Consider the following 24,189-nt stretch of genomic DNA (forward strand, 5'->3'; position numbering starts at 1 on the left):
CTTGCCCTCCTTTGGCGTGTATCATCCACGCAAGCCTGGTCAAATTCGTGTAGTGTTCGACTCCAGTGCCCAGTTCCACGGCGTGTCTCTGAACAATGTTTTGCTAACGGGTCCAGATCTAAACAATACTCTGTTGGGAGTTCTACTACGATTTAGACAAGAGCCAATAGCCATCACTGTGGACATAGAGCAAATGTTTCACAGTTTCATCGTCAGAGAGGATCATAGGAACTTCCTCCGTTTCCTGTGGTTCAAGAACAATGACATCCGTGAAAGCATGGTAGAATACCGCATGAAAGTACACGTCTTCGGCAACAGTCCCTCCCCAGCCATTGCCATTTATGGCCTCAGACGAGCTGCCTTGTATGTTGAAGGGGAGTTTGGTGCAGAAGCAAGACATTTTGTCGAAAGAGACTTCTATGTTGATGATGGACTCAAGTCACTTCCCTCCATCAATGAAGCTATCAGTTTGCTTAAGGCTACCAAAGATATGCTCGCTATCTCTAACCTGAGACTCCACAAAATAGCATCCAACAGCCCAGCTGTGATGCACGCATTTTCTCCTGCTGACTACGCCAAAGACTTGAAACATTTGAATCTAGACACTGATTCACCTCCCTTGCAGCGCAGTCTTGGCTTGAGTTGGGATCTTCAGAATGATACCTTCACTTTCCACGTCAACCTCAGTGACAAGCCATTCACACGCAGAGGAGTTCTGGCGACTGTAAACAGCTTGTTTGACCCTCTCGGCATTGTGGCACCAATCACCATACAAGGGAAACTGTTACTCCGTGAACTTTCAATTGGGAATTCAGATTGGGATGCCCCCCTCACAGCCGAAAAGGAAGTGGAATGGAACATCTGGAAAAACTCATTGCAAGACTTAGAGCAGCTCAAAATTCCCAGAACCTACAATCCAACATCGATTTCCAACGCAGTAAGAAAGGAGATTCACGTCTTCTCAGACGCATCCCTCCAGACTATATCTGCTGTTGCATACTTGAAGGTAACAGATCATGATGGAATGGGTCATGTTGGATTCATTATGGGAAAAGCCAAGCTAGCCCCACAGACTGGTCATACAGTTCCCAGGCTTGAATTGTGTGCAGCCGTCCTTGCAGTTGAAATAGCAGAACAAATCGTCCAAGAACTAGACATCAAACCCGACACCTTACAGTTTTACACAGACAGCAAAGTCGTACTGGGGTATATCTGTAACGAGACACGACGCTTCTATGTGTATGTCAGCAACAGAGTCCTAAGGATTAGGAAATTCACTTACCCAGAACAGTGGCTGTACATTCCAACCTCACAAAACCCTGCAGATGTTGCTACTAGACCCGTTCCTGCTTCCCGTCTAAATGAAACCAACTGGCTTACTGGTCCTTCGTTTTTGCAGCACTCTGCATCCATTCCTGTAAAGGAAGCGCCCCATAACCTTATCGATCCAGATACAGACGTGGAAGTGCGAACACATGCCACCACCTGCTTAAACCCCGATTCTAGCTTTGGTTCTCACTGCTTTGAAAGATTTTCATCATGGAGATCTTTAAGAAGTGCCATATCTTCTCTTATTCACATCACTCAGTCTTTCAGAAACAAAGAAACTTCATGTTGCGGCTGGCACCACTGCAAGCTTTCATACAAATCAGAGTTACTGACTCGAGCTGAAAGGATCATCATCAGGTGTGCACAAAGGGAGGCTTATAAAACAGAAGTCAGTTGTTTGGAGTATGAAAAAGACATTCCTAAGCGGAGTTCCCTCAAGAAGCTGAACCCTGTCTTGGAGGATGGACTCTTAAGAATTGGAGGCAGACTAGAACAGTCCACACTCCACAGCGGAGAGAAACACCCTTTCATCATTCCCGGCCATAGTTACATAGCAACCCTTCTAATAAATTATTACCACGAGAAAGTAAGTCATCAAGGTCGAATCTTCACAGAAGGAGCTATCCGCTCTGGAGGATTCTGGATAGTTGGTGCAAAAAGACACATCAATGGCATCCTCCACAAGTGCATCACTTGCCGCAAACAGAGAGGTAAAACGGCTAAGCAAAAAATGGCAGACCTCCCTCCTGACCGCATCAGCACAGAGCCACCCTTTACTAACGTCGGCTTAGACGTGTTTGGCCCTTGGAATGTATCAGCAAGTCGTACCCGTGGGGGTCAGGCCAACAGTAAAAGATGGGCAGTAATATTCACATGTCTATCCGTGCGAGCCATCCATATCGAATTGATAGAGTCAATGGATACATCAAGTTTTATTAATGCACTTCGCCGTTTCTTCTCCATACGAGGTCCGGCAAAGATCATACGATCCAACTGTGGCACCAATTTCACAGGAGCATGCAAAGAGCTGAATATGCTTGCTGTCTCAGCCAAAGATTCAGGCGTGGCAAAATACCTCAGTGAAGAAGGTTGCAAATGGATCTTTAACCCGCCACATTCGTCTCACATGGGAGGAGCATGGGAGAGGATGATTGGACTTTCAAGACGGATCCTGGACTCCATGCTTCCTCAAATCAGCTCTTCACATCTGACTCATGAAATGCTGTCAACTCTAATGGCTGAAGTGTGTGCCATTATCAATGCAAGACCTCTTTTATCCATTTCAACTGACCCTGAGTTGCCTCTTCTCCTCACTCCAGCAATGATCCTCACCCAAAAGGTGTGTACTCCATACGCACCCCCAGGACCCTTTGAGGGTGCCGACCTATATCGGAAACAGTGGAAAAGAGTGCAATATCTCGCCAGCATATTCTGGGGCAGGTGGAGGAAAGAATACCTTGCTTCCCTTCAGGCTCGCAAGAAATGGCAAGACAACAAGCCTAATATCAAAGAAGGAGACCTGGTCCTCATGAATGGTAAATGGTAAATGGACTGCATTTATATAGCGCTTTCAACAGACCCTATGGCCATCCAAAGCGCTTTACATGTTGCCTCACATTCACCCATCCATACACTCATTCATACGCCGACGGTGGTGTCTGCCATGCAAGGCGCCATCCAGCTCGTCGGGAGCAGTTTGGGGTTTGGTGTCTTGCTCATGGACACCTCGACACTTGGTCAAGTGGAACCGGGGATCGAACCACCAACCTTCCGGTTTGTAGACAACCTACATGAACCACTGAACCACTGCCGCCCCATGAAAGATGATCAGGTAAAAAGGAACGAATGGCCAATGGCTCTGGTCACCAAGGCTATTTCTGGCTCAGACGGGAAAGTCAGAAAACTGGAACTGAAAGTCACTAAGAGTGGTATTGCTAAGACATTCTTAAGGCCTATTACAGAGGTTATTTTGCTAATGTGTTAAGTTACCCCTGTGACCACATATCCACTTGTCGGAAATTCAAGAGTGGTATTATGCCTAATACCAGACGGGGAGTATTACGTCTTGTCGAATGTTAATTCCTCTCCGCTAGATGGCGCTGTTTTACAAAGGTTTATTTAAACTACCTCCCTTTGAAAAAACTTTATTTGTTATGCTGCATAGAGACAATCACGGAAAACTCTGCAGCCATATCAGCCGTTCTGCACATCAGAGAGATCGCCTGCGTCTTTCAGCTGTTTTCTGTTGTTGTTGTTTAACGCCTTGGAGAAGCTTTGCTTGTAAGTTTCATTTATTATTCTTAATTTATGTATTTTGGGTCTATATCTTGTTATGATGTATATATTAGAAGCATGTTATCGGTTCCACGTGCGTTATTCAGACATTTCAAAAGATCGCCACGCGATCACGTAATGACTACTGTAATTTACCGATGGTAATGTAAACATTGTATTAATGAGTCATTGTATTGTTTATTTATATTTAAGTAAGCATATTTGTATTTCTTTTTCAGTTTCACAAAAAATAATGTAACAGAGATGAGAGAAACAACATGATTGCACTCAACAAAGTCAAGTAAAGACACAAATTTACTTCTTCATCTGTGTGGTCATTGAGGCATCTTCATCACTTCAAAATGTTTAGCTATCTGTATATGCATGCCCAACATACACGCATGCAGAGGACAGAATACTCATGTTAAACCGAACTTTTATTTTGACGGGTTGCCATGTATACCTCTTAGTTTGTGTGTGTGTGTGTGTGTGTGTGTGTGTGTGTGACATGAAGGTAGGTTTTCTCAAATGAAACGGTAAAATGCTGAAGAAGTGACTCTCAATTGGAACGTTAGGGAAACGTTCTTATAACCTAAAATTAGCTGGGCACGCAGTCAGCTGAGGCAGATTCGGCTAAAAGTCGCGCATCTTCGGATGCAGAGCCGCGAGCGCTGTTGCAATGACGTCATTTTTGCCGCACACATTTTTGGCTTCACACATCTGCACACATCTTCTAACTTGTTCACAGTATGGGTCATCAAAAAGCTGTAAACTGAAATTACAGTCATTATTAATATGACTGTCATTATTAACATGTCATTATTTGTATGACTGTTATAGTAAATTAAGGCATTTTAAGTGTGGGTTGCACTAATGCAGATTCTTTAGCTTGTCATCGGTTCACCGTCTGCTGCTTGATCAGCTCAATAACGGTTTTACTGCGTAATCTTGTGCGCAACAACGTGATTTAAAATAAAACCTACATAAACAAATCCTATATTAGCATTAAACTTTGCTTAATTGAATCCTTATTGGTGCACCTCACCCTGTAGTATATTTCACTTTAAGCGTTTTAAAAAAGTCCAATTTTTTAGTGGTTGAAATGCTGCAGCATGTGCCAGGATCATAATTACCCAAAATGTGCATCCATTTCACATATTTTTGTTTTAATAAGGAAATTTGATAGGCTTATGCTGCAGGTCAAAGAAGTTATATGGCAGTTTTGCCCTCCAAGGCTCCGCGACAGTCACGTGACTGAAAGCTAAGGTATAAAACAAAAAAATGTGTATATTCAAATTCATAAAATAGTAGCTAAAATTCTAGTAAAGTGTGTGGTTTGTTACTGTGTTTGTAATAAGCAAATCAAACTATGATCAATTCTCAAGGCTTGAATGCTGCAGTATTTGAGTTTATTTTTTGGTAAATAATGACTAATTGACCATAAGATGACTGATGCATGTAGGAATCACAGCTGTGTTATAATTTCATCTTTGGGTCTATATCAGACCTCACTGCCCGAGTCAGAGTCACTGTAATCTGCAACCAGAGACTTTCCAGCAATGCCGTTGTCCTCCTCTGATGTAGTGCAGCTGTGAGTGTTTGTGTCCTTGATTGCATTCACATTGTTTGTGAAAGAAGATGAGTCCCTTGGGTTTGTGTCCGCAGCTGCTGGGTTAGGGTCAGGAGATGACGAATTTTCGCTGTTTTCAGTCTTGCCATTTTCAGACTTCCTGCGTACCAGAACGTGCGAACTGGGTATAGTAGAGCTCAGTGCTTTAGCCACGGCTGCTCCTCGACCCTGTTGGCCTAACTTTTGCAAAAGGCTCCCAGCAGCTCCCCCTGCTGTTGAAGAAGGCGTACTGAACCAGGAACGAGACGATATCTGTTGCCTTTTCGACTGCTGTCTGTCATCATATGCTGGAGAAGAAAAAGATTGATTCAGATTGTCAATTTACCAATATATTTATAGATTTTTCAATCATATGTATTAAAAGATGAAGAAAAAGAGTTTTAATTTGTATTTATTTAAGAAAAGCAAATAAAATGTAATTAAATTACACACAAAATTAAATAAATGCATAGATTTTTTACGTGAGAAATAAATACATGAAAGCAATTGGATAGGTCGGACTCACAGTCTGGACTCTGAAGGGTGAGTAGTGAGGCTAGCTTCTTATCTTCTTCTCTCTCTGGTAATAAAGGGATTGACAGGCCAGTCCTCAATCGCACTGCATTGTCTTTTTCCACCTCCTCGGCAATCACTTTCTTCTCAGTCTGCATTTGCAAACCACAGGTTGACATACAAATCTTTCATGGCAAATGCATATCTGATGCAATGGACAATATGTAACCTAGGGGTTTTCAAACTGGGGTCCGGGGAAGGTTCTAAGGGGTCCCTAGAAAATTTCAGATAATAAAAAGAAAGCAAAAATGGATAAAGTCTACTAAACATTCTGTTTCCGTTATAAATGTTTCTCTCCTTTCTTGCCGTTATACAAACTTTCCAGAATTGTATACGTTTGCTTTGTATCTTTAGTTTTTCTCACTATAGAAACTTAATAAGCCATACTGTATAAACCATACAACATTAATTCTAGCCAACTTAAGTTTTGGAAACAATATATTGTATTTATTATGCCACACTTAGCCTACTATTTATCTATCACTTCAAATGTTTTTTCCATACATAAATATATATAGATGGATTTTAGGAAGGGGGTCCCTCATAAATGGTTCATCATATTTGGGGGTCTTTGGCATCATAAAGTTTCAAAACCCCTGATGTAACCCACCCTGAACTTCCTGCGGAGGGTGCTGTTTAGCTGAAAATCATCTTTCCACCCCGACTGGTGATCTTGAAGCTCGTTGAGAGACGGGATGGCGGCACGGAGCTTTTCCTTATCCTTTCCTCCATGATCTAATTTATACATGGCATCCGTCTCCAGCTTCTCTTTCTCACTGTGCTCTATAGGGGAAAACAGCGCACTGAGCCTGCATTTCTTGTGACTTAAATGCCGTTTTCTTTATATTATAAATATTAAAATATTGAATATATGGGTGGACAGACAGACAGACAGACAGACAGACAGACAGACAGACAGACAGACAGACAGACAGACAGACAGATAGATAGATAGATAGATAGATAGACAGATAGATAGATAGATAGATAGATAGATAGATAGATAGATAGATAGATAGATAGATAGATAGATAAATAGATAAATAGATAAATAGCTTTGGATACTCCAGCAACAACAAACTGGATAATGTCACACAGCCAAAATAACTGAAATGGCTAGTAGAGGTGTTCAGGATTACATGTTCGAAGCGTAGTCAGACTCTGATGGAAAGACTCGGGAAGAAGCTACAACTTTTAGAATGCAACTGGACATTTCTGAATGGCTATTGGATAGATTTACGTAGTTGTTGTGGAGTTGATTAAACTCATTGACTAGCATCTTTCAGAAACAACTTTTGTGCAAATCCAGCAGTGAACGGACCCCGTTTATGTAAAATGATTTGTGAAAATATATAACTTGTCGTTTACGACTTTCTTCAGCACTTTACTTCATTAATGGAATTTAACCAAGGTGTCCTCGGTAGCTCAGATGCCGGAAGTCTATGGAGACTCTTGTGTTTCGTTGGAACACCAATTACAGAACATTTGTAATTTTTTTTTTCCGCAGACATTGTATATCTCCAGCTTCTAACAGAAATGGTGGACTGCTGTGGCTCACACAGGACAGGATCTATGCAAATAGGGCAGATCTTCACCAATCATGGGCGGGGCTTACATAAGAGTAGAGAGAAATTGTGGAACCACTCATTTGGAGAAACTGTTTAGGATTTATGGGAATTACATAAAAAATGAGTGGGTGGATTTTTACCATTATAGACTGGTTGTTTACACACATCTGTGTTCAAACACCTTATGAAAGCGAACTGAATTTTGCATAATAGGTCCCCTCTAAATGAGGCAATTAGAGTATAAAAAGTCTTGGCTCATTACTATTCTATAATAATAATATAAAACGCAAGGTTCACACCAGTAGTGAGTATCTGCTCATTCTCAGCCATGTCCCATCTTTCTTCCTTCCTTTGGGCTCCACTCACAATGACATAATCACAGGTGGCCGGGTCTGTCTGCATCTCTATGTAGTTCACACACAAATGGCACTTCATCCTGAACCTGCGGTACACACAAACCTACAGGTTACGACATGCTGCCTTGTGCCATACGAACTGCAGCATGAAACTGAAAAGTAAGAGATCAGACGATACATCACCTGTATATTGGAGTTGTGTAGTAAGTTCCTACTTTCGACTTCTCTGCATTGTATCGAACCCCTTTAAAGACAAAACAGATCAGACATCCTGTTAGACATAATGGCTGTGTTCAGAATAGAGTATTGAATACTGGATAATTCATCACACTAGAAACAGAAAATCAAGTTGGAGAGTATTGCATTGTGGGATACAAAAGTAGGTCCATGAATCCAATTGACAAACGTATTTACATCCTGCAGAAATAGTATGAGTAGTACAGTGTTATGCACAACTTAAAAGTCATACCCATGCCGATATGATTCTTGCAGCCATCACACCAAATATTATAAGGCATCTCAAATCTGAAAACACAAATCATAGACCGTCATCAGATGTGAATAAATAAATAAAAACATGTGACATTGATACCATATACTGAAAATGTGTATTACCGGATGATAAGGATGCCCTGAGACAGTTTCCTGGCCCTCTCCCGCAGCGGGTGAGTTTTCCAGTAGCCGTTGATGGAGCCATGCTGTTATGAGATCATGAGATATAAATTTAAGGCAAAATATTTTTTTATATGCAGGGCCCTATTTTAGCTCTCTCAGCGCATAGTCAAGCGTATGGTGCAGGTGCACTTAGGACGTGTCCGAGTCTACTTTTGTTGTTTTAACGACAGAAAAAAAGGTCTGTGCATCAGGCGCATGGTCCAAAGGGGTTGTACCTAGTCTCTTATTGAGTCATGGGTGTGTTTTGGATGTAATGTGCAATAAACCAATCAGAGTCTCATCTCCTGTTCCCTTTAAAAGCCAGGTGCGCTTGCACTATGGCAGATTCGCTATTTACTTGGTGGAATTTGCGAGCGGAAAGATGCTTCTCCAGAGATAAATACTTTTATTTTTAATATATACAAATGTTTGTGTGCTGCTGCGCATCCCTATAATAAGTCCCTGTGTACGTTGCCCACCCACCTATAAGCGCATATTACTAACGGGCCCTTTAAATAACACAAAAAATATAGCACCATGGAAATTAGACCAGGTTTTTGTTGGTCAATGGTGGTTATCAGTTCCTCAAAATAGCAACGTGCCAACAATGCGCCTGAACAGACCTTGTTTTTAGACCAGCGATGGGCACGTGTTGGGCAGAAACTAGCAAAAAACACATGTGTTGCACCTGCCGTCACATTGCAAGCTGTCACAGAGTCTTGAAAGACAAAACCTAGAGAAATGTGTTCTCACCTTGGCTGGATCGAAATCCGGAGGGTAGTACTTGTTCACTCCTTTACGTTCACCCTAAAACAGAGAACAAGCATTAAAACAATCCCTTCTTTTTCTTTCTTTCTTTTACTTTTTGTTATCGCTAACTACAACTAGTTTAGTAATTCAAATAAAGCTGAAATAAAATATAATATAAATATTAAATGAAAAAGATAAAGTTAAAAGTTTAGGTTAAAGGCCAGAATCATTAAAAAAAATAAACCTGAAATAAAAACTCATTAAATCTTGTAGAAAATTAACAGAAATGGGAAAAAAACACATAGCAAAAGGACAAAAACATTAACTAAATAAACAAAATAAAATAATAAACGCTAATTATATATATATATATATATATATATATATATATATATATATATATATATATATATATATATATATATATATATATATATATGGTCCATACCATTTTTCTGGTTTAGGATCAGCTCCAGATGTTTGCAGAATACAACTGCAGAAAAAAACATGGTAGAGAAAATTTTTCATTATTACAAATAATAAATATTACGTATAACATTCCTATACATTACATGTAACGTTAAGTTATCCCCTAAACGCTGAAAAAATACTATGGTTTTGGTAATACAGTTTTGGACATGACTCTGCACCTTATGTATATCACAGTAACTACCGTGGTAATACTGTCACTGTGGTAACGCAGTACTTTGACAGAACTAATTCAATTGTCAGTAAAAAAAAAAAAAAAATGAGAACATGTTATAATTACAAAAAAAAAACGCAAATTAATTGTAGGTGTCAGCTGATACACGGTGTCTTAAAATAACCAAAACCAGCCGAATAACAGCAAATAACAACCACTGCCTAAACTGTATGCTATTTACAGTACTAATACGCACAGAAACCCACAAACATTATAAAGATAATTAAGATACGTGCGTTAAAATACTGACCAAACAACCGTCTGCGTAAACAGCGTTTCCTCGTCGACGTCAGGACATGTCACGCTAGAACTGAGAGTTCCAACAGCGCCATCTGTTGAGCGGAGGACATGCCACATACCGACGCTCAGGACCATCTCAGGACAGGTAACTTAAAATCTGTTAAAACGTTATTAAATGTATAAAATACAAGGTCTAAATAAGATATCAGAACGATTGGGAAACCCTCTGAGATGGAAAAATCTGTAGTGAGGCGTAAATAACACCCTGTCGTCTGCTGGCTCACATTCACTCGGAATAACCGTGACATGGTTGCCAGTTGGGATTTCACTTGCAGGTGGGCATTTTCCCGCCAGTAGTGGAACATCTCTGGAGTTTGTCTTCTGGGCATGTGTAGCCAGGTGGTCAGAAAAACTTGGATATGTAAGGGTTTTTCCAATATAAACATGGAAACATACATGAGATGAGACAAAAACCATTTTGAAAAAACTAAAACCATTTGGATTTTGTGATGAATAGTGAATATACACATATAGAGGTGAGTGCTGGTCCAGTGTGACTGAGGGATGAGAGGTGTGAGTGGATAAGAATTGATGGAGGAGGCAGAAGCTTCTTGTGCGCTGGTCAGATTTACAGCATCAGCCCTTGCCTGGCGAGTTTGAGATTCCCCAGTAATTCCCACAGAATGCTTCCTAACACTGGAACGCTGCTCTTGCATTCCTGCCCGGAGCAGACGAGCCCTATATGGGCCGGCCGGGAGACCCAACGGAGATGGAATGCAAAACAACTTCGGTTAGGTCATCCATACCTTAAACATCCCTGAGAAATGACCCTGACCTAACACACTATACACCTGATCATAGAGACACATTTTATTCTCTTTACACGCATTTAGCTTGGGCTCTTGGGATCCAGGTGTTCGTCTGCAAATCAACAGGCACATGAGAACATTTGTTGCTGGTATGATTTTTTACAATTATTATAAGTATGAAAAAATTAATGATTTTATGATGATAAAAAAATAATCTTGTATTACGAATCAACGTGTTGATTTTTATTAAAACTTGATTTTATTTTTTATTATTTCCTTTTTTTCACATTAAGATATTTAGTCTTCTTTTTACCCTTCTCTCAAATACAAACACGATTCCAAAAAAGTTGGGACACTGTACAGATTGTGAATAAAAAATAAATCTCAGAAACCTATATTTTATTCACATTAGAATATAGATAGCATATCAAATGTTGAAAGTGAGACATTTTGAAATGGCATGACAAATATTGGCTCATTTTGGATTTCATGAGAGCTACACATTCTAAAAAAGTTGGGAGAGGTAGCAATAAGAGGTCGGAAAAGTTAAATGTACATATAAGGAACAGCTAGAGGAACAATTTGCAACTTATTAGGCAATTGGCAACATGCCTCTCAGAGTGACAGTATTTCTCAGAAGTCAAGCTGGGCAGAGGATCACCAATTCCCCCAATGCTGCGGTGAAAAATAGTGGTGCAATATCAGAAAGGAGTTTCTCAGAGAATAATTGCAAAGAGTTTGAAGTTATCATCATCTTCAGTGCATAATATCATCCAAAGATTCAGAGAATCTGGAACAATCTGTGCGTAAGGGTCAAGGCCGGAAAACATCTGCCGTCCAGATATTTCACCCATAGAAAACATTTGGCGCATCATAAAGAGGAAGATGCAACAAAGAAGACCTAAGACAGTTGAGCAACTAGAAGCCTGTATTAGACAAGAATGGGACAACATTCCTATTCCTAAACTTGAGCAACTTGTCTCCTCAGTCCCCAGATGTTTGCAGACTGTTATAAAAAGAAGAGATGCCACACAGTGGTAAATATGGCCTTGTCTCAACTTTTTTGAGATGTGTTGATGCCATGAAATTTAAAATTTTTAAACTTCATTCATCATTGCATAGTTTTTATTCACAATTTGTACAGTGTCCCAACTGTTTTGGAATTGGTTTTGTATTTCAGTCTGTTTTCAGCATTTACACTTTTCATTTGTACAACAATTTAATTATTTTAAAATTGTGTATATATTATGAATTTTTACTGTGACATGTTTTATTATATTATTTAGACGTATTAACATATAAAATTAACTATAATATAAAATCAACTATTGCTCTGGCATCAATAGAGCATTGCTTTTTTTAAATTAAAGTTAGGCATATTTGTTGTTAAATTAAATTAAACATTACTTTTGCCAGGTTATGATCTTAAAATATAAAAATGCATGACCAAACAATTATTACATTTTTTAAACTATATCATTAAACTGAGTATCATAATCAATCATAAACCTTTTCAATATTATGTGATGATTATTCGAACATAATTATGTTCCATATTTCATACTGTATCTGTGGCATCTGTCACAAGTTATTAAACAATAAAGCACAAAAGACAGGAGTATAGCGTACTTTATCCATAATTCACTAATTGTAAACAGTAAGAATCTAAAAAAAAATACAAATTTCACAGTTTAATTGTATTATTATTTAAAATAATAATTTACAGACCACATTAGATCAGGTAGAACTATTGCAACTCAATAATGTGTTGTTTTGCCCTAAGAATTATCTAATCAGAAGGAATGCTGAGACTATGCACTTTCTGAAGACTAAATCCACGAGTGCATGCATAGGTGAGCTCTTGTGATTTGTACCAGACAGACAAAGCTCTTTTCCGTGGGTCCACACCTCCCTTCCATGTCACTGTGTGTTTTACAGTGTGTGAGATAGACTGTTTTTCCACTCTGTGACTTTGATATGAGATTCTCAGACGGCCTTGAATTCCTTAGAGGGTTTTACAGGACATGCCAGAAGAGTTTACATGCCAGAAGGGTTGCCGTGTCCCCCACTGTACTTCCATTTGGTGCACAAATCCAGCTTCTTCTTTTTTTTTCAGTCTTATAGTCTAAGGCCACATCCAAACAAAGCCAGAGCTTTCCCTTTCCAATCTTTTTCCCCCTCATCTCAAGAAATATCTGCGTACACTACACACAAAACCACTGAAACGGACTCAAAACGATGTAATATACATGCCAGACCAGTATGTGGCACTGTAATTCTGCCACAGAGATACATTAAAAACCGAGAAGAAGAAGTGTGCAAGATGTGGGGTGATGACATCGGTGCATCTCAATCAGCTTCCTAGTTCAGTAGTTAGGGCACTGATCAAAGATTCTGCTATTTTAAGGGCTGTCTCAATCACAGAATCCTTCTAGTGCACTGAAATGTTCACTCCCTACCCAAAGCCACCGTCATTTCTCAAAATATACAGATTTACAGTATAGATGAAAATGCAAGGGTGTCATTTTCAGATTTATCTCCTCTGGGTTTCAGGCTCCCAAAATGCCGGATCCGTCTGGACGAAATACTGATATGATATTTTTTTTTTTTTTTGCATATACACCTAAACTCTTCTCCGTGTGTACAGGCTCTAAACCTCATACCACGTCACGCCCTTGGACTGTTGGTTCAAAGTCTGATGCATAAGGCCCACAAAATGTGAAATTAGCTAACCCTATCCCTACATTTTGAAGTCATCGTCTGAATGGTTGAACTCTACAGGATTTCTGGGAGACACGTTTGACGTGTTTTTTAATGTTCCACAGGAGATAAAGCAGTCCTGAAGTAACACCCCCTCATGGAAGAAGAACACAGCAGTGTTTATAACTGTGACAATGAGTGACCAGGATCAACTAAACACTGCATTATAAAAGCTTGTGAAGTCCAGGGCATAGACTCTTTAAAATAGGATTCCACTTATAGTGGAAATTACTGGTTTAACACAGGTCTTTTATTGTTGGGACATTGAATTTACATTTTCACGCCCCCCAAACATTGAACAAAATAAACTGTGACTGGTTGCTTTAGATGTCAGCCTGACGACCTCTTGGGCAATCCTTTGGCCAATGAACGCTGGAGTCCAGAGCATCTGCCATCAGTTTGAAGGTCTGGGTGCGCAAGACTAATTATTATTTTTACATAAAATTAGCCTGATAAATATCTACTTTTATACATAGACAATGTCTGTATCCCCCCCTCAAATTTGGGATTTTGACATGCTAGAAATAAAATTTTAAAAAATAGGTCCTTGGTGAAAGTGAAAATATTGCTGTTACGGAATGGTTAAGTTGGTTAAGTCAATGGAAGGCAACACCCTGGGGATAACAGATGAAGATGCCACCACCCGGGTGGAGATGACAGGCTGATGAGCCCACACGAGGCCAATAGTCCTGGAGACAGAGGTGGAGCCGCAGCAACGACCATCCAAGGTGGAACCAAGGCTGAGGTGGAACAGTGGGCACAGTGGCTGAAGGTGGAGCTAGGGGATCCTCTGGGCTGGATAGAGCTGGTGGCCAGAAGATATTAGGCAGGTCCTTGCAGCATGTGGGAGATGCAGAGGGGCTGAAGGACCCCAGCGAAGGCAGGGCTGAGGAACTGCCTGTTTGAGGAGGTGGGAGAGGGAGGCTGGGCAGGCATTCTGGAGATACAGGTGGCACTCAAATAACGGGGACGCTGGAGATTCAGGGTTCGCTTGAGATACAGAGTCATAAGGTATCACCTTTTTAAACCAGTCATCCTCAAACAAGTCTTTTAATTAATTTAAGGAGTACAGCGGTGGGGTAGTGGGCAGGGCGGTCCTACCAGCCCCCAAGCTCCATAAGAACTCCCTCTGCGACACACAATGTTGCTGGCTCACGCACCTGGTCAGACACTGTTTGCAGTTCGGACCCCGGGGCGATGACTCCTTCCATCCCCTTCTCTGGTTTAGGCTTGTCCATCTCAGCAGGCCGGTCTCCATTTTCTGTGGCGGGTACTAGCATTTCCATGCGGTCGCTCGTGGATGGTGGCGGGCTGGTCTCTGGAGGTGCTGGAGTCGAAACCGGGCTTTTGTGTTCTTCCTCTGAGGGACAGATGGTGAACGGAGAATCATTACACACCAGCACCCTCTCAACAAACTCGGCAAAAGATCCCCATGGACCCACACCGGACAGGCGAGCCCTTGTGTGCTCATTCAAGCTGGCCATGTAAAAAGCGCACAGGGAGCGATCTGGATAGTCCGTAAGGCTCGACAGATAGAGGAATCTGCAGGTGTGGGCCTCAAGGCTTTTCTGCTCCTGCTCCAGGCATAGCAGTAGTACAGCAGGTGAGTCCATGCTAATCGGTATTGGTTCATCCATCTGTCACGGAATGGTTGAGTTTACAAAGCACACGGCAAAGGAGAATGAACTAGAGTTTTAATAGTAAACTTGAAGAACAACAATGAATAAACACTATCTCAAACGAGGATGAACAGAGAATGGGTGAGAACACATGTGACGCAAATGGAACTTTTGAGATGATTAACTAAATGATTAATGAACAACTGGTAGGGATTGCTAATCTAACAACTGAGAAAATGGGTCAAGGAAGACAAGGTCCAAAACACAATGAAAAAATGGCCAGATCAAGACATGCATGTTACAATTGCAAACCCAATATAGAATAGAAACCAGCTCATGTCATGATTTGACCATATTATTGAAAAGGGATTTAATAGTGGAAGCATGTGCAAATATCTTTAAAAAGATCTAATGCTTTTCATGCTCAGTTTTGCACTTTAATAAGTGTAAAGTGTCATGCAAATCCTGCTTACTTTCACTTCTTCATCATCATCATCATCCTTTCCACCTTTATGCAAGGACTGAATCATACATATCTCTGGGAGGACAAACAGGAGTAAGGAATGAATAATAAACTAAATCAAAAAAGAATAACTCATCCTTTTGTTGTTTTGGCGAGACAAATAGCTAATATATTCCAAATCCATTCCTCCTTATGGATTTAAATCTTTCTCTTTTGTATGTCACAGCACAGACTCGACCGCTGCGTGTTTACTCTGGTCTGGATGAAGACCGTTTTAACAAGGTTGTAATGAGGTTTGAGCCAACAGCATGGCAGCAGCACCAGTGGAATCTGATCTGACTGTAATCTTTGTCATGATGGATGGGTTTAAAAAAAGTCATGAATAAAAACAGACTAGCTGAGAAGAGATTGCTGTGGAAGTTTCCCTGTAAAGCAGATTTTTATGGTCCTGTGTCAGATTTAAACCGCCCGACGATTGGCTGAAATCCTTTTCCATTGATCTTATTTTAATATTGATAGATGTCTGACTGGAAAACATTCCAAACTGCAGACAATCCAAACACTTAGGTATTTTTCTTTAATATGACTGCCCTCAATAAGGCATTATCCTCAGATTAAAATTACATTTAACTAAGATTTTTGTTACATTTTATAAAATCACCTTAGATATATATTTGCATTATATATCTGCAAACACATGGCTTTCTGGTAAAATTTTGTTATCTTTTTCTGTCTATGAACTCTCAATATAGTATGTTTAGAGTTGTTTAGAGTGGCATCCTCAGCATTTAAGCGATGGACAGCCACACAGAAAGATGGAATATACAGTATACAGTAATTAAAATAAGGTAAGAAAATATAAGAACTGTGGAGTTTAGATTGAATCTAAACTTGAATCCCTGTTGCTTGTTACCATCATAACTACCTTTTATTACAGAAAATCTGTCAAAGTTACATAATCTTTTCAGGAAGTGAACATTCAAAGTCAAGAAAATGTCTCCTGTTTTTAAAAGGGCACAATCTTAGAATGTCAACCCCGTTACCAGCATTTAATTATAAAAGTAAATATGACAAAAAATTAGATATTTATATTATTCCAGTATAATTTTTTTCTTTTTAACAACATCCCTGGAGTATCATCATGGTGACCACAAAGCAAACTGAACTGTAAAACTGTAACACTGTTGCCATTATAACTCCCTTTTATTACAAACATTCTGTCATCATAACTACCTTTTATTACAGAAATTCTGTCAAAATTGCATAATCTTTTCAGGAAGTGAACAGTCAAAGTCAAGTAAATGCCTCCTTTTTAAGGATGCAATCTTAGAATGTCAACCCTGTTACTTTCATTTCATTTTAATGAGTAAATATGACCAAAAAAATCTATATTTGTAACAATCCAGTATTAAATGTTCTTTTTAACAAGATCCATGCATCATCATGGTGAGCAAAAAGCAAGTAATGTTTAACTAAACTGTAAAACTGTCAACCCTGTTACCATCATAACTCTCTTTAATTAGAATATTCTGTCAAAATGAATAAACATTTTTTGGAAATTACCTCTTCAAAGGCAAGTAAATGTCAATAGGTGATGACAACCCTGTTACCAAAATTTTATTTTAAAGAGTAAATATTACTACAACAAAAAAGATATTTGTAATATTCCTGTACCATTACATTTTCTTTTCTACAAGATCCTTTGAGTATCATCATGGTGAGCACAAAGCAAGTAATGTTTTAACTAAACTGTAAAACTGTCAAGCTTGTTAACATTCATATCTCCCGTCTATAACAAGCATTCTGTCAAAATTACATAATCTCAGAAAGTGAACAGCCAAAGTCAAGTAAATTACTTTTTTAATAGGGTACAATCTTAGAATGTCAACCCTGTTACCACCATTTCATTTTGAAATGTAAATATTTCTTAAAATTAGATTTTTGTAATATTCCAGTAATAAATATTATTTTTAACAAGATCCCTGAAGTATTATCATGGTAAGCACAAAGCAAGTAATGTTTAACTAAACTGTAAACCTGTCAACCCTGTTACCATCATACCATCAACTGAACTGCACAATTGTCAACCTTGTTATCTTTTTAAACTGCTGTAGTAATTTAGCCTTAGAATCCATAATGGAATTCATGAAAGAAATTAATTGTCTGGTAGAATATTTTGTAGTTTTTATATATAAAGGTCGATCTGCTTGTTTGAATGCTTGAGACACACTCAAAAACATGTCTAAAATATATAAATTTATATATTTAAAAAGATTTTAAGCAGTACATTTGACAACAAAAAATTTTTTGAATCAACAAAAATGTCTTAAAAGTGATGTTAGATTTAAGAAAAAGTATAGGATAATTTGTTTGCAAATGCAGCTTGGTTTGCAATGTTATGTCCAAATACATTTTGGTGCCTCATTGCAGACGGCTATCACTGCAAGTCATGCGCATTCACTTACTTCTCCACCACTGCAGGATTCATGTCTTCATAGTTAAATAAGGAATGTAGATAGCGAGAGAAAAAAATCATATTTTAATAAAATCCCCAAATTTATGTATCTGAAGACAGCTATTATTCTTGGAATTTCCATTCAAATAACTTCTGTCAACTATTTAGTTTTTTTTAGTTTTTTTTAATTATGGGCCTTTCTTCCATCCTTCATGCAGTTAACCCTTAATTTTCCTTCATCATATTGTATAAAATATATGTAACAAACAATTCCATGTGCTTCATCAGCTCAAGCACCTCAATGACTACGCTAGTCAGACATCCAACAGCCTTAAGCAATTAACCCCTATTTTCCATACTCTCAGACTTAAAGAAATACCATTGGCTTTCCAAACATTACATCCAGTTGCCTCTAATCATAGCCATGAGACCAGGTGAGCGAGCGGGAGCGGAAGGGTTATTCCACCTCCCTCCCCTCCTGGCCGCACCCCATCATCCCCTCCGCCCCAACAGCTCTGACCCGCTTAGATGGCTATAAAAGAGAGGGTGACTCCGGCGCATCTCAGCATCACCTGCGCTCTCATCCTGAAGAAGGGAAACCAAGAGAAGATAAGAAGAACGATGCGTTCTCTACTGAAGATCACCGTCCTGCTGTTTTGTGTTCAAGCGGGAGAAGGACACTGGCTTAGGACGCTACTAGGTGAGTCTGGAGGTCACGGCCTTTGGGGTGAGGGTGGCTTAATATCTGTAGATTTATTGTAGGCTCACTACTGTCGTTCCAAAGCTGTATGACTTTTCTTCTGAGGAACAAATCGGAAAAAAAATCTGTTTTTGTCTATACAGTAGAAGTCAAAGTGTTCCAATAATGTTGTTCGGTAAAAAAACTTTTTGAGTGCTACCAACATAAATTTGTAGCAGCTTTGAGAAATAGAGCTGTGCTGCTACTTTTCTAAGTGATTGGATGATTTTTGCTTACAATGAAAAAGACTTGAGTGGACTCTTATAACTTGAGCCACCAAGCAACTATATCTAGATGTGATACAAAACAACCATACATCCACGTTCTGGAAACCACGAGTTATGCAACAGAGTATTTTTTGCTCTTTCTTTTCAGACAAGGACCTCCGTGGCGAAGACCGAAGAGGTGGTGACGGTGAGGAAAAGGAGGTTTCGGGGAGGGGGATTCGGTCCCCCCGCAGCATCGAGTCCCAGTGCGCTCTGCACTCCATCCTGCTGCAGGTGCGAGACCTCGGGCTGGGCTACGACTCGGACGAGACGGTGCTGTTTAAGTACTGCAGCGGGACCTGCCCTCGCCTCGCCTCCAACCACGACCTCACGCTCACCAACCTCCTGCAGAGCGGCGCGCTTCAATACACCGGCCATTGGCACCATCAGCCCTGCTGTCGCCCCACACACCACGAAGACATAGCCTTTCTCGACAACCACCATCGCTGGCACAAAGTGGAGAAACTCTCCGCCGCTGCATGCGTCTGCATGGGGTAGAGACGAGGGTGGCCGGCCGGCCGAAATCTGGCTTCTGTCTGCTTATCCTATTGGTTTAGAGACTGTACAAATAGTGCCTTGAATTGAAATAAAAGGCTGGTAATTCAGGAAGAAATAATATGTATGTAATGAAATGTATTGAGTTGAATATGTTGCTTTCTCTGATGACATGGCTATAATTGCATTTGAGAATGTCTAAAGATTTAGTTTTTGGTTAATGGAAACACAATGCGGTGTTTGAGCGGCCAATTCTGAGTCAAGATCGAACCGACGAATTATCCATCCGAACCAAAAATGGAAGATATTTATGTGCTTATAAATTATTTATTTATTTGAATCCCATTTTTACTGCCAAATAAATTATTGCTGATCTTTATTTTTTGCTTCTTGTAAATATGTACAGTTCTGATATGTTGTTGTAAGTTCACATTGGTATCCAAAAAAAGCATACTTTTAAAATAATATACAAAAATATCTGGTTCTGAATACTTTATTAGCTTTTTATATTAACATACAAAAATATACAATCAAACTGATACAAAATATTAATTCACACTTCTTGAATGAGTCCTGCTCAAGTGTTTGCTGTTCAACACACTACTCCACTTTGACATCCTCCGCTGCTGCATCCTCTGGCTCCGCCCCCCATACCTGAACATGGCCCTCCATAGAAGTCAAAAGACGGGGCTCGGTTGGGTGGAAGGACAGCGATTGGACGACAGCTTTCCCAACAGGCAGCTTTAAAGTCAGGGAGCCCTACAAGGATAGATAAAACTTTACTGCTCATATTCGACTTGACATTTTAGGCGTGTTCGCCTTGAAGCGACATTATGCAGACAGATCGGTGTAAAGAACGATGAGGGAACAGACTTGTGGTACTTTCGATCTGTGCAATACTGCTTCAAGTTTAACACATAACACTGTCGTCATAATATTGGCTCTGTGGGTCATGTGACTTATTCTGCTCACCTCCACCAGATCCCAGAAGTAAACATGGCCGTCTTCTGAACAGCTCAGAACATGCGTGTCTTTATCAGACAGACAGCAGTCAAGCTTATAGCCTTTGTTGACATGACCGGAGTACCTGTGGAGGGCCAGCATAGAAACACACATTATGCGGAAGTGATAATAGTATAGATGTATAGAAATATTATACATTATTGTAGTGTATTATTTTACTGTTCCATTTAATTGAATCATTATAAAAATCTATTTATTTGTCACGTTTAATGTATTTACTGTCACATTTAACTACACTTTTATAAAGATTAAATAAATTTAAATATATATGTCACATTTAATGCATTTACTGTTAAATTTAACTGCACTTAAAAAATATATAATTTTAAATATCTATGTATTTGGTGCATTTAATGCATTTACGGTTACATTTAACTACACTTTAATTAAACAAAAATGTTTGAAATATTTATTGTATTTACTGTTACATTTAACTACACTTTTAACAAATTAAATCATTTTAAAATATATATTTGGCACATTTAATGTATTTACTGTTTTATTTAACTAAACTTTTATAAAGATTAAATCAATTTAAATATATATTTGTCACATTTAATGCATTTAACTGTTATATTTAACTACACTTAAAATAAATAATTTTAAATATATATTTGTCATTTTTAATGCATTTAACTGTTATAATATATATTGTCACATTTAATGTATTTGCTGTTACATTTAACTAAACTTTTAAAAACTTAAATCATTTTAAATATCTATTTAATATCTGTCAATTTAAAAAGTGATGTATTTATATCCATTATTATTTTTGAATTAACACATTGACAATTGATTCCTTCATTTTTTTTAAAGTAAAAAAGTCCTCCATAAGCTTGACTCAAAAGCAGAAATGATCCACTAGCATACTTTTTAAAACATCTAAAATTCGAGTTTTATTGTACTTGTGTAGTAGTTTGAGCTGTGTTGTACATACTCTCCCAGCATCTCCCCTGAGTTTTTGTCCAGCAGTCGCACCGTAGAGTCCAAACTGGAGCTAAGTGTGCACTGACCGTCCCGACTGAAACACACACAAGTGATGGGACCTGTGGAGCACAAATACACACAACAGAAGCGTGTTAGACATGAGATAGTATGCAACATGCATTTTTATTCCCTCATGTGTGATATAACTCACTTCCGATGAAATCGACATGAAGCTGCCCCATTCTTAGGTCGTAACGCCTAACTCTTCCATCCACAGACCTGATAAACAACACACTTCAGTTCCACACTCTTATTCTCACATCACATCCTATAATAAGATGAGCAGTTTGTTTCTGACCCGGTCAAAAGCTCATGCTCAGACACTTTTAGACTGCTGATGCCATCCCGAGCCTCGTCCAAGATCTGGATCGGTTCCATCCGTCTGGATCTAGTGTCCCAACATCGTACTGTCCCATCAATGGAGCCTGAAACATTAAAAAGTAACTTAGTAAGATGGAGATTGGACTGTTATTCCCATAAGCAATTATGATTAAATCCATTTCATAAAGCCTAACCCACCGGACAGCATCACAGTAGCCTCCTCATTAAACTGCACACAGTTCACTTTCTAGGGAATGAACATAACATTAAAAGACATTAAAATGAACAAATCACCTGGCTATAACTAATGAGTTTTATTTATTTACAGTAATATACTGCAATAGTGATTCTTAGCTTAGCAAACACAAATAATAAATGCAGTATAATATTGTGGCAAGAAATGCAGTCTTACCCCTGCGTGCCCGCGAAGTTTGCGCGTAACCTGACCAGACCCGACATCCCACAGAATGACGGTTTTATCCGAGCTGCAGGAGCACAGCTGACTGTTGTCATAAGAACTGCGAAAAGTAAGTGAAATTAAAGCAAACCAAACACGATAGCGAAGATATTTCAATTTAATGTACGCAACAAAAACATACCAGTCCACATCCAGTACTTCATATCCGTGACCGGTGTAAGTCTTCAGCAGAGTCCCTCGACTCACACTCCACAGCTTCAGAGACTTATCATTGCCACAGCTCAGCAAATAATTCCCATCAGCTGGAAGAACATGTAATATATATAAACGACATGTCCGAGATTAGCTCTGTTTTCACTGGTGTTCCCCATGGCTCTGTCTTGGGCCCTTTTCTCTTTAATATTTATCTGTCACCACTTGGTAATTTGTAGCAAACTCTTGACCACCATTATCACTATTATGCTGATGATATGCAGATTTATAAAGAGGGAATGCATTGACATCACTTTCCCCCCGAAAAAAAAAACGCCCCCTCAGTTGGACTGAGTGGAGGAAAATCTGCTGACTGGATTTAATAGGGGAAACTGCAAAAATGCGAGTAAAGCAAACGTTTATCGTTTAAACCAAAGGTTGGACTCGATATAGTGTTCCTTACAACTTATTCAGGGATCCACGGATGTTGACATCCAGCCAGGAATTGTGTTTCCTGAGATTTATAGGAGCCTGATTTTGACGCCTGAATCCTGGTGATCACTTATTTTCAATGCTATATATATATATATATATATATATATATATATATATATATATATATATATATATATATAGTCATTTCGTTCAGCCCTTAAACTTGTATAGTTTTTGTCAGTGTTTATTTAAAATACATTCAATTATGCAGAATATGTGATGGTAAATATTTAATTGAAGATTTGTCAATACAATATATAGCAATACAATATATTTAAAAAATAAAATGTAAATCTTTTTTTGTTCAGCAGAAGAAAAACTCATACAGGTTTGGAACAACTTATGGGTAAGTAATGATAAAATTGTAATTTTTGGCTAAACTATCCCTTTAAGCATGCGTAAAATAAAAACGTCCCGCAGTATCTGTTACTTTCCTTTCCTCAACGCTAGTCAAGTAAGAATCGTTAGTGCTAGCGATAAGAGTGCATGAGGTACGAATCTTTTAAAATTAATATATTTAAACGACTATACTTAGTTTATAGGTCTCCAACAAATCGACAACATAGATTTGAAATATGAGACACCGCCATGTACCTTGCTGAGATTACAAAAACCGGATTTTTCACTCTTACCATTGAAGCGCACGGCTCTCACTGCGCCCTGCAGACAGTCTATAGTCCGCAGAAGATGCTGCGGCAACTGAGGAGCTTGAGGACGCGGCTGCGGAAACGCCATGAGTCTATAACCACAGCTTCAGAGATTTACGAACCAAATACATATTAAAGCGCTAACACTACGATAAACCGAGAACTACTCCACAAACTGCATAAAAACAACGTTTTCCTCAGCGGAACGTATGTTGATATATAGTGCTCATTATCGCCATCTGTTGTTTCGGAGGACGAGGGTTCCCCAAATCTTTAAAAAAAAAAATGAAAAATTTGTTTTACTTTCTTGTTTACCATCTTAGCTATTCCATAGATATACATTTACACAAAACAATACTGCATCAGAAGCCAGACATGATCCACCTTCCTTGTTATTTTATAGATAATATTACCAGAATTAAAGGTCATCACATTCTTTAAAAT

General features: G+C 39.0%; 3 protein-coding genes across 4 annotated transcripts; 1 reads left to right on the top strand and 2 right to left on the bottom strand.

Moving 5' to 3' along the window:
- Positions 1–4,995: 4,995 nt before the first annotated feature.
- yju2b (YJU2 splicing factor homolog B) lies at positions 4,996–10,171 on the bottom strand. Of its 2 annotated transcripts, none has more exons than XM_067414873.1 (10): positions 10,067–10,171; positions 9,562–9,606; positions 9,117–9,170; positions 8,325–8,407; positions 8,179–8,234; positions 7,893–7,953; positions 7,653–7,795; positions 6,396–6,568; positions 5,739–5,877; positions 4,996–5,520 (listed from the first exon to the last, which is right to left on the bottom strand). In XM_067414873.1, the coding sequence occupies exons 2-10, from the start codon at positions 9,562–9,564 to the stop codon at positions 5,105–5,107; spliced, it is 1,128 nt and encodes a 375-aa protein (XP_067270974.1). In that variant the 5' UTR covers positions 9,565–9,606; positions 10,067–10,171; the 3' UTR covers positions 4,996–5,104. The 2 variants fall into 2 exon arrangements, with proteins under 2 accessions (XP_067270974.1, XP_067270975.1); XM_067414874.1 differs by lacking the exon at positions 10,067–10,171 and adding an exon at positions 9,764–10,017.
- Positions 10,172–18,285: 8,114 nt separating this feature from the next.
- On the top strand, positions 18,286–20,049 carry LOC137040490 (persephin). Its single transcript, XM_067416150.1, has 2 exons — positions 18,286–18,862; positions 19,277–20,049. The coding sequence occupies exons 1-2, from the start codon at positions 18,691–18,693 to the stop codon at positions 19,663–19,665; spliced, it is 561 nt and encodes a 186-aa protein (XP_067272251.1). The 5' UTR covers positions 18,286–18,690; the 3' UTR covers positions 19,666–20,049.
- A 90-nt stretch (positions 20,050–20,139) lies between these two features.
- wdr83 (WD repeat domain containing 83) lies at positions 20,140–23,946 on the bottom strand. The gene is made up of 9 exons (XM_067416149.1): positions 23,731–23,946; positions 22,593–22,713; positions 22,406–22,511; positions 22,192–22,240; positions 21,971–22,097; positions 21,824–21,891; positions 21,623–21,731; positions 20,635–20,749; positions 20,140–20,421 (listed from the first exon to the last, which is right to left on the bottom strand). Exons 1-9 carry the CDS (start codon positions 23,831–23,833, stop codon positions 20,263–20,265), a joined length of 957 nt encoding a protein of 318 aa, XP_067272250.1. The 5' UTR covers positions 23,834–23,946; the 3' UTR covers positions 20,140–20,262.
- Between the last annotated feature and the right edge of the window lie 243 nt (positions 23,947–24,189).

Source organism: Pseudorasbora parva, chromosome 14, assembly GCF_024679245.1.
Source record: "Pseudorasbora parva isolate DD20220531a chromosome 14, ASM2467924v1, whole genome shotgun sequence".
Taxonomy (NCBI): Eukaryota; Metazoa; Chordata; class Actinopteri; order Cypriniformes; family Gobionidae; genus Pseudorasbora; species Pseudorasbora parva.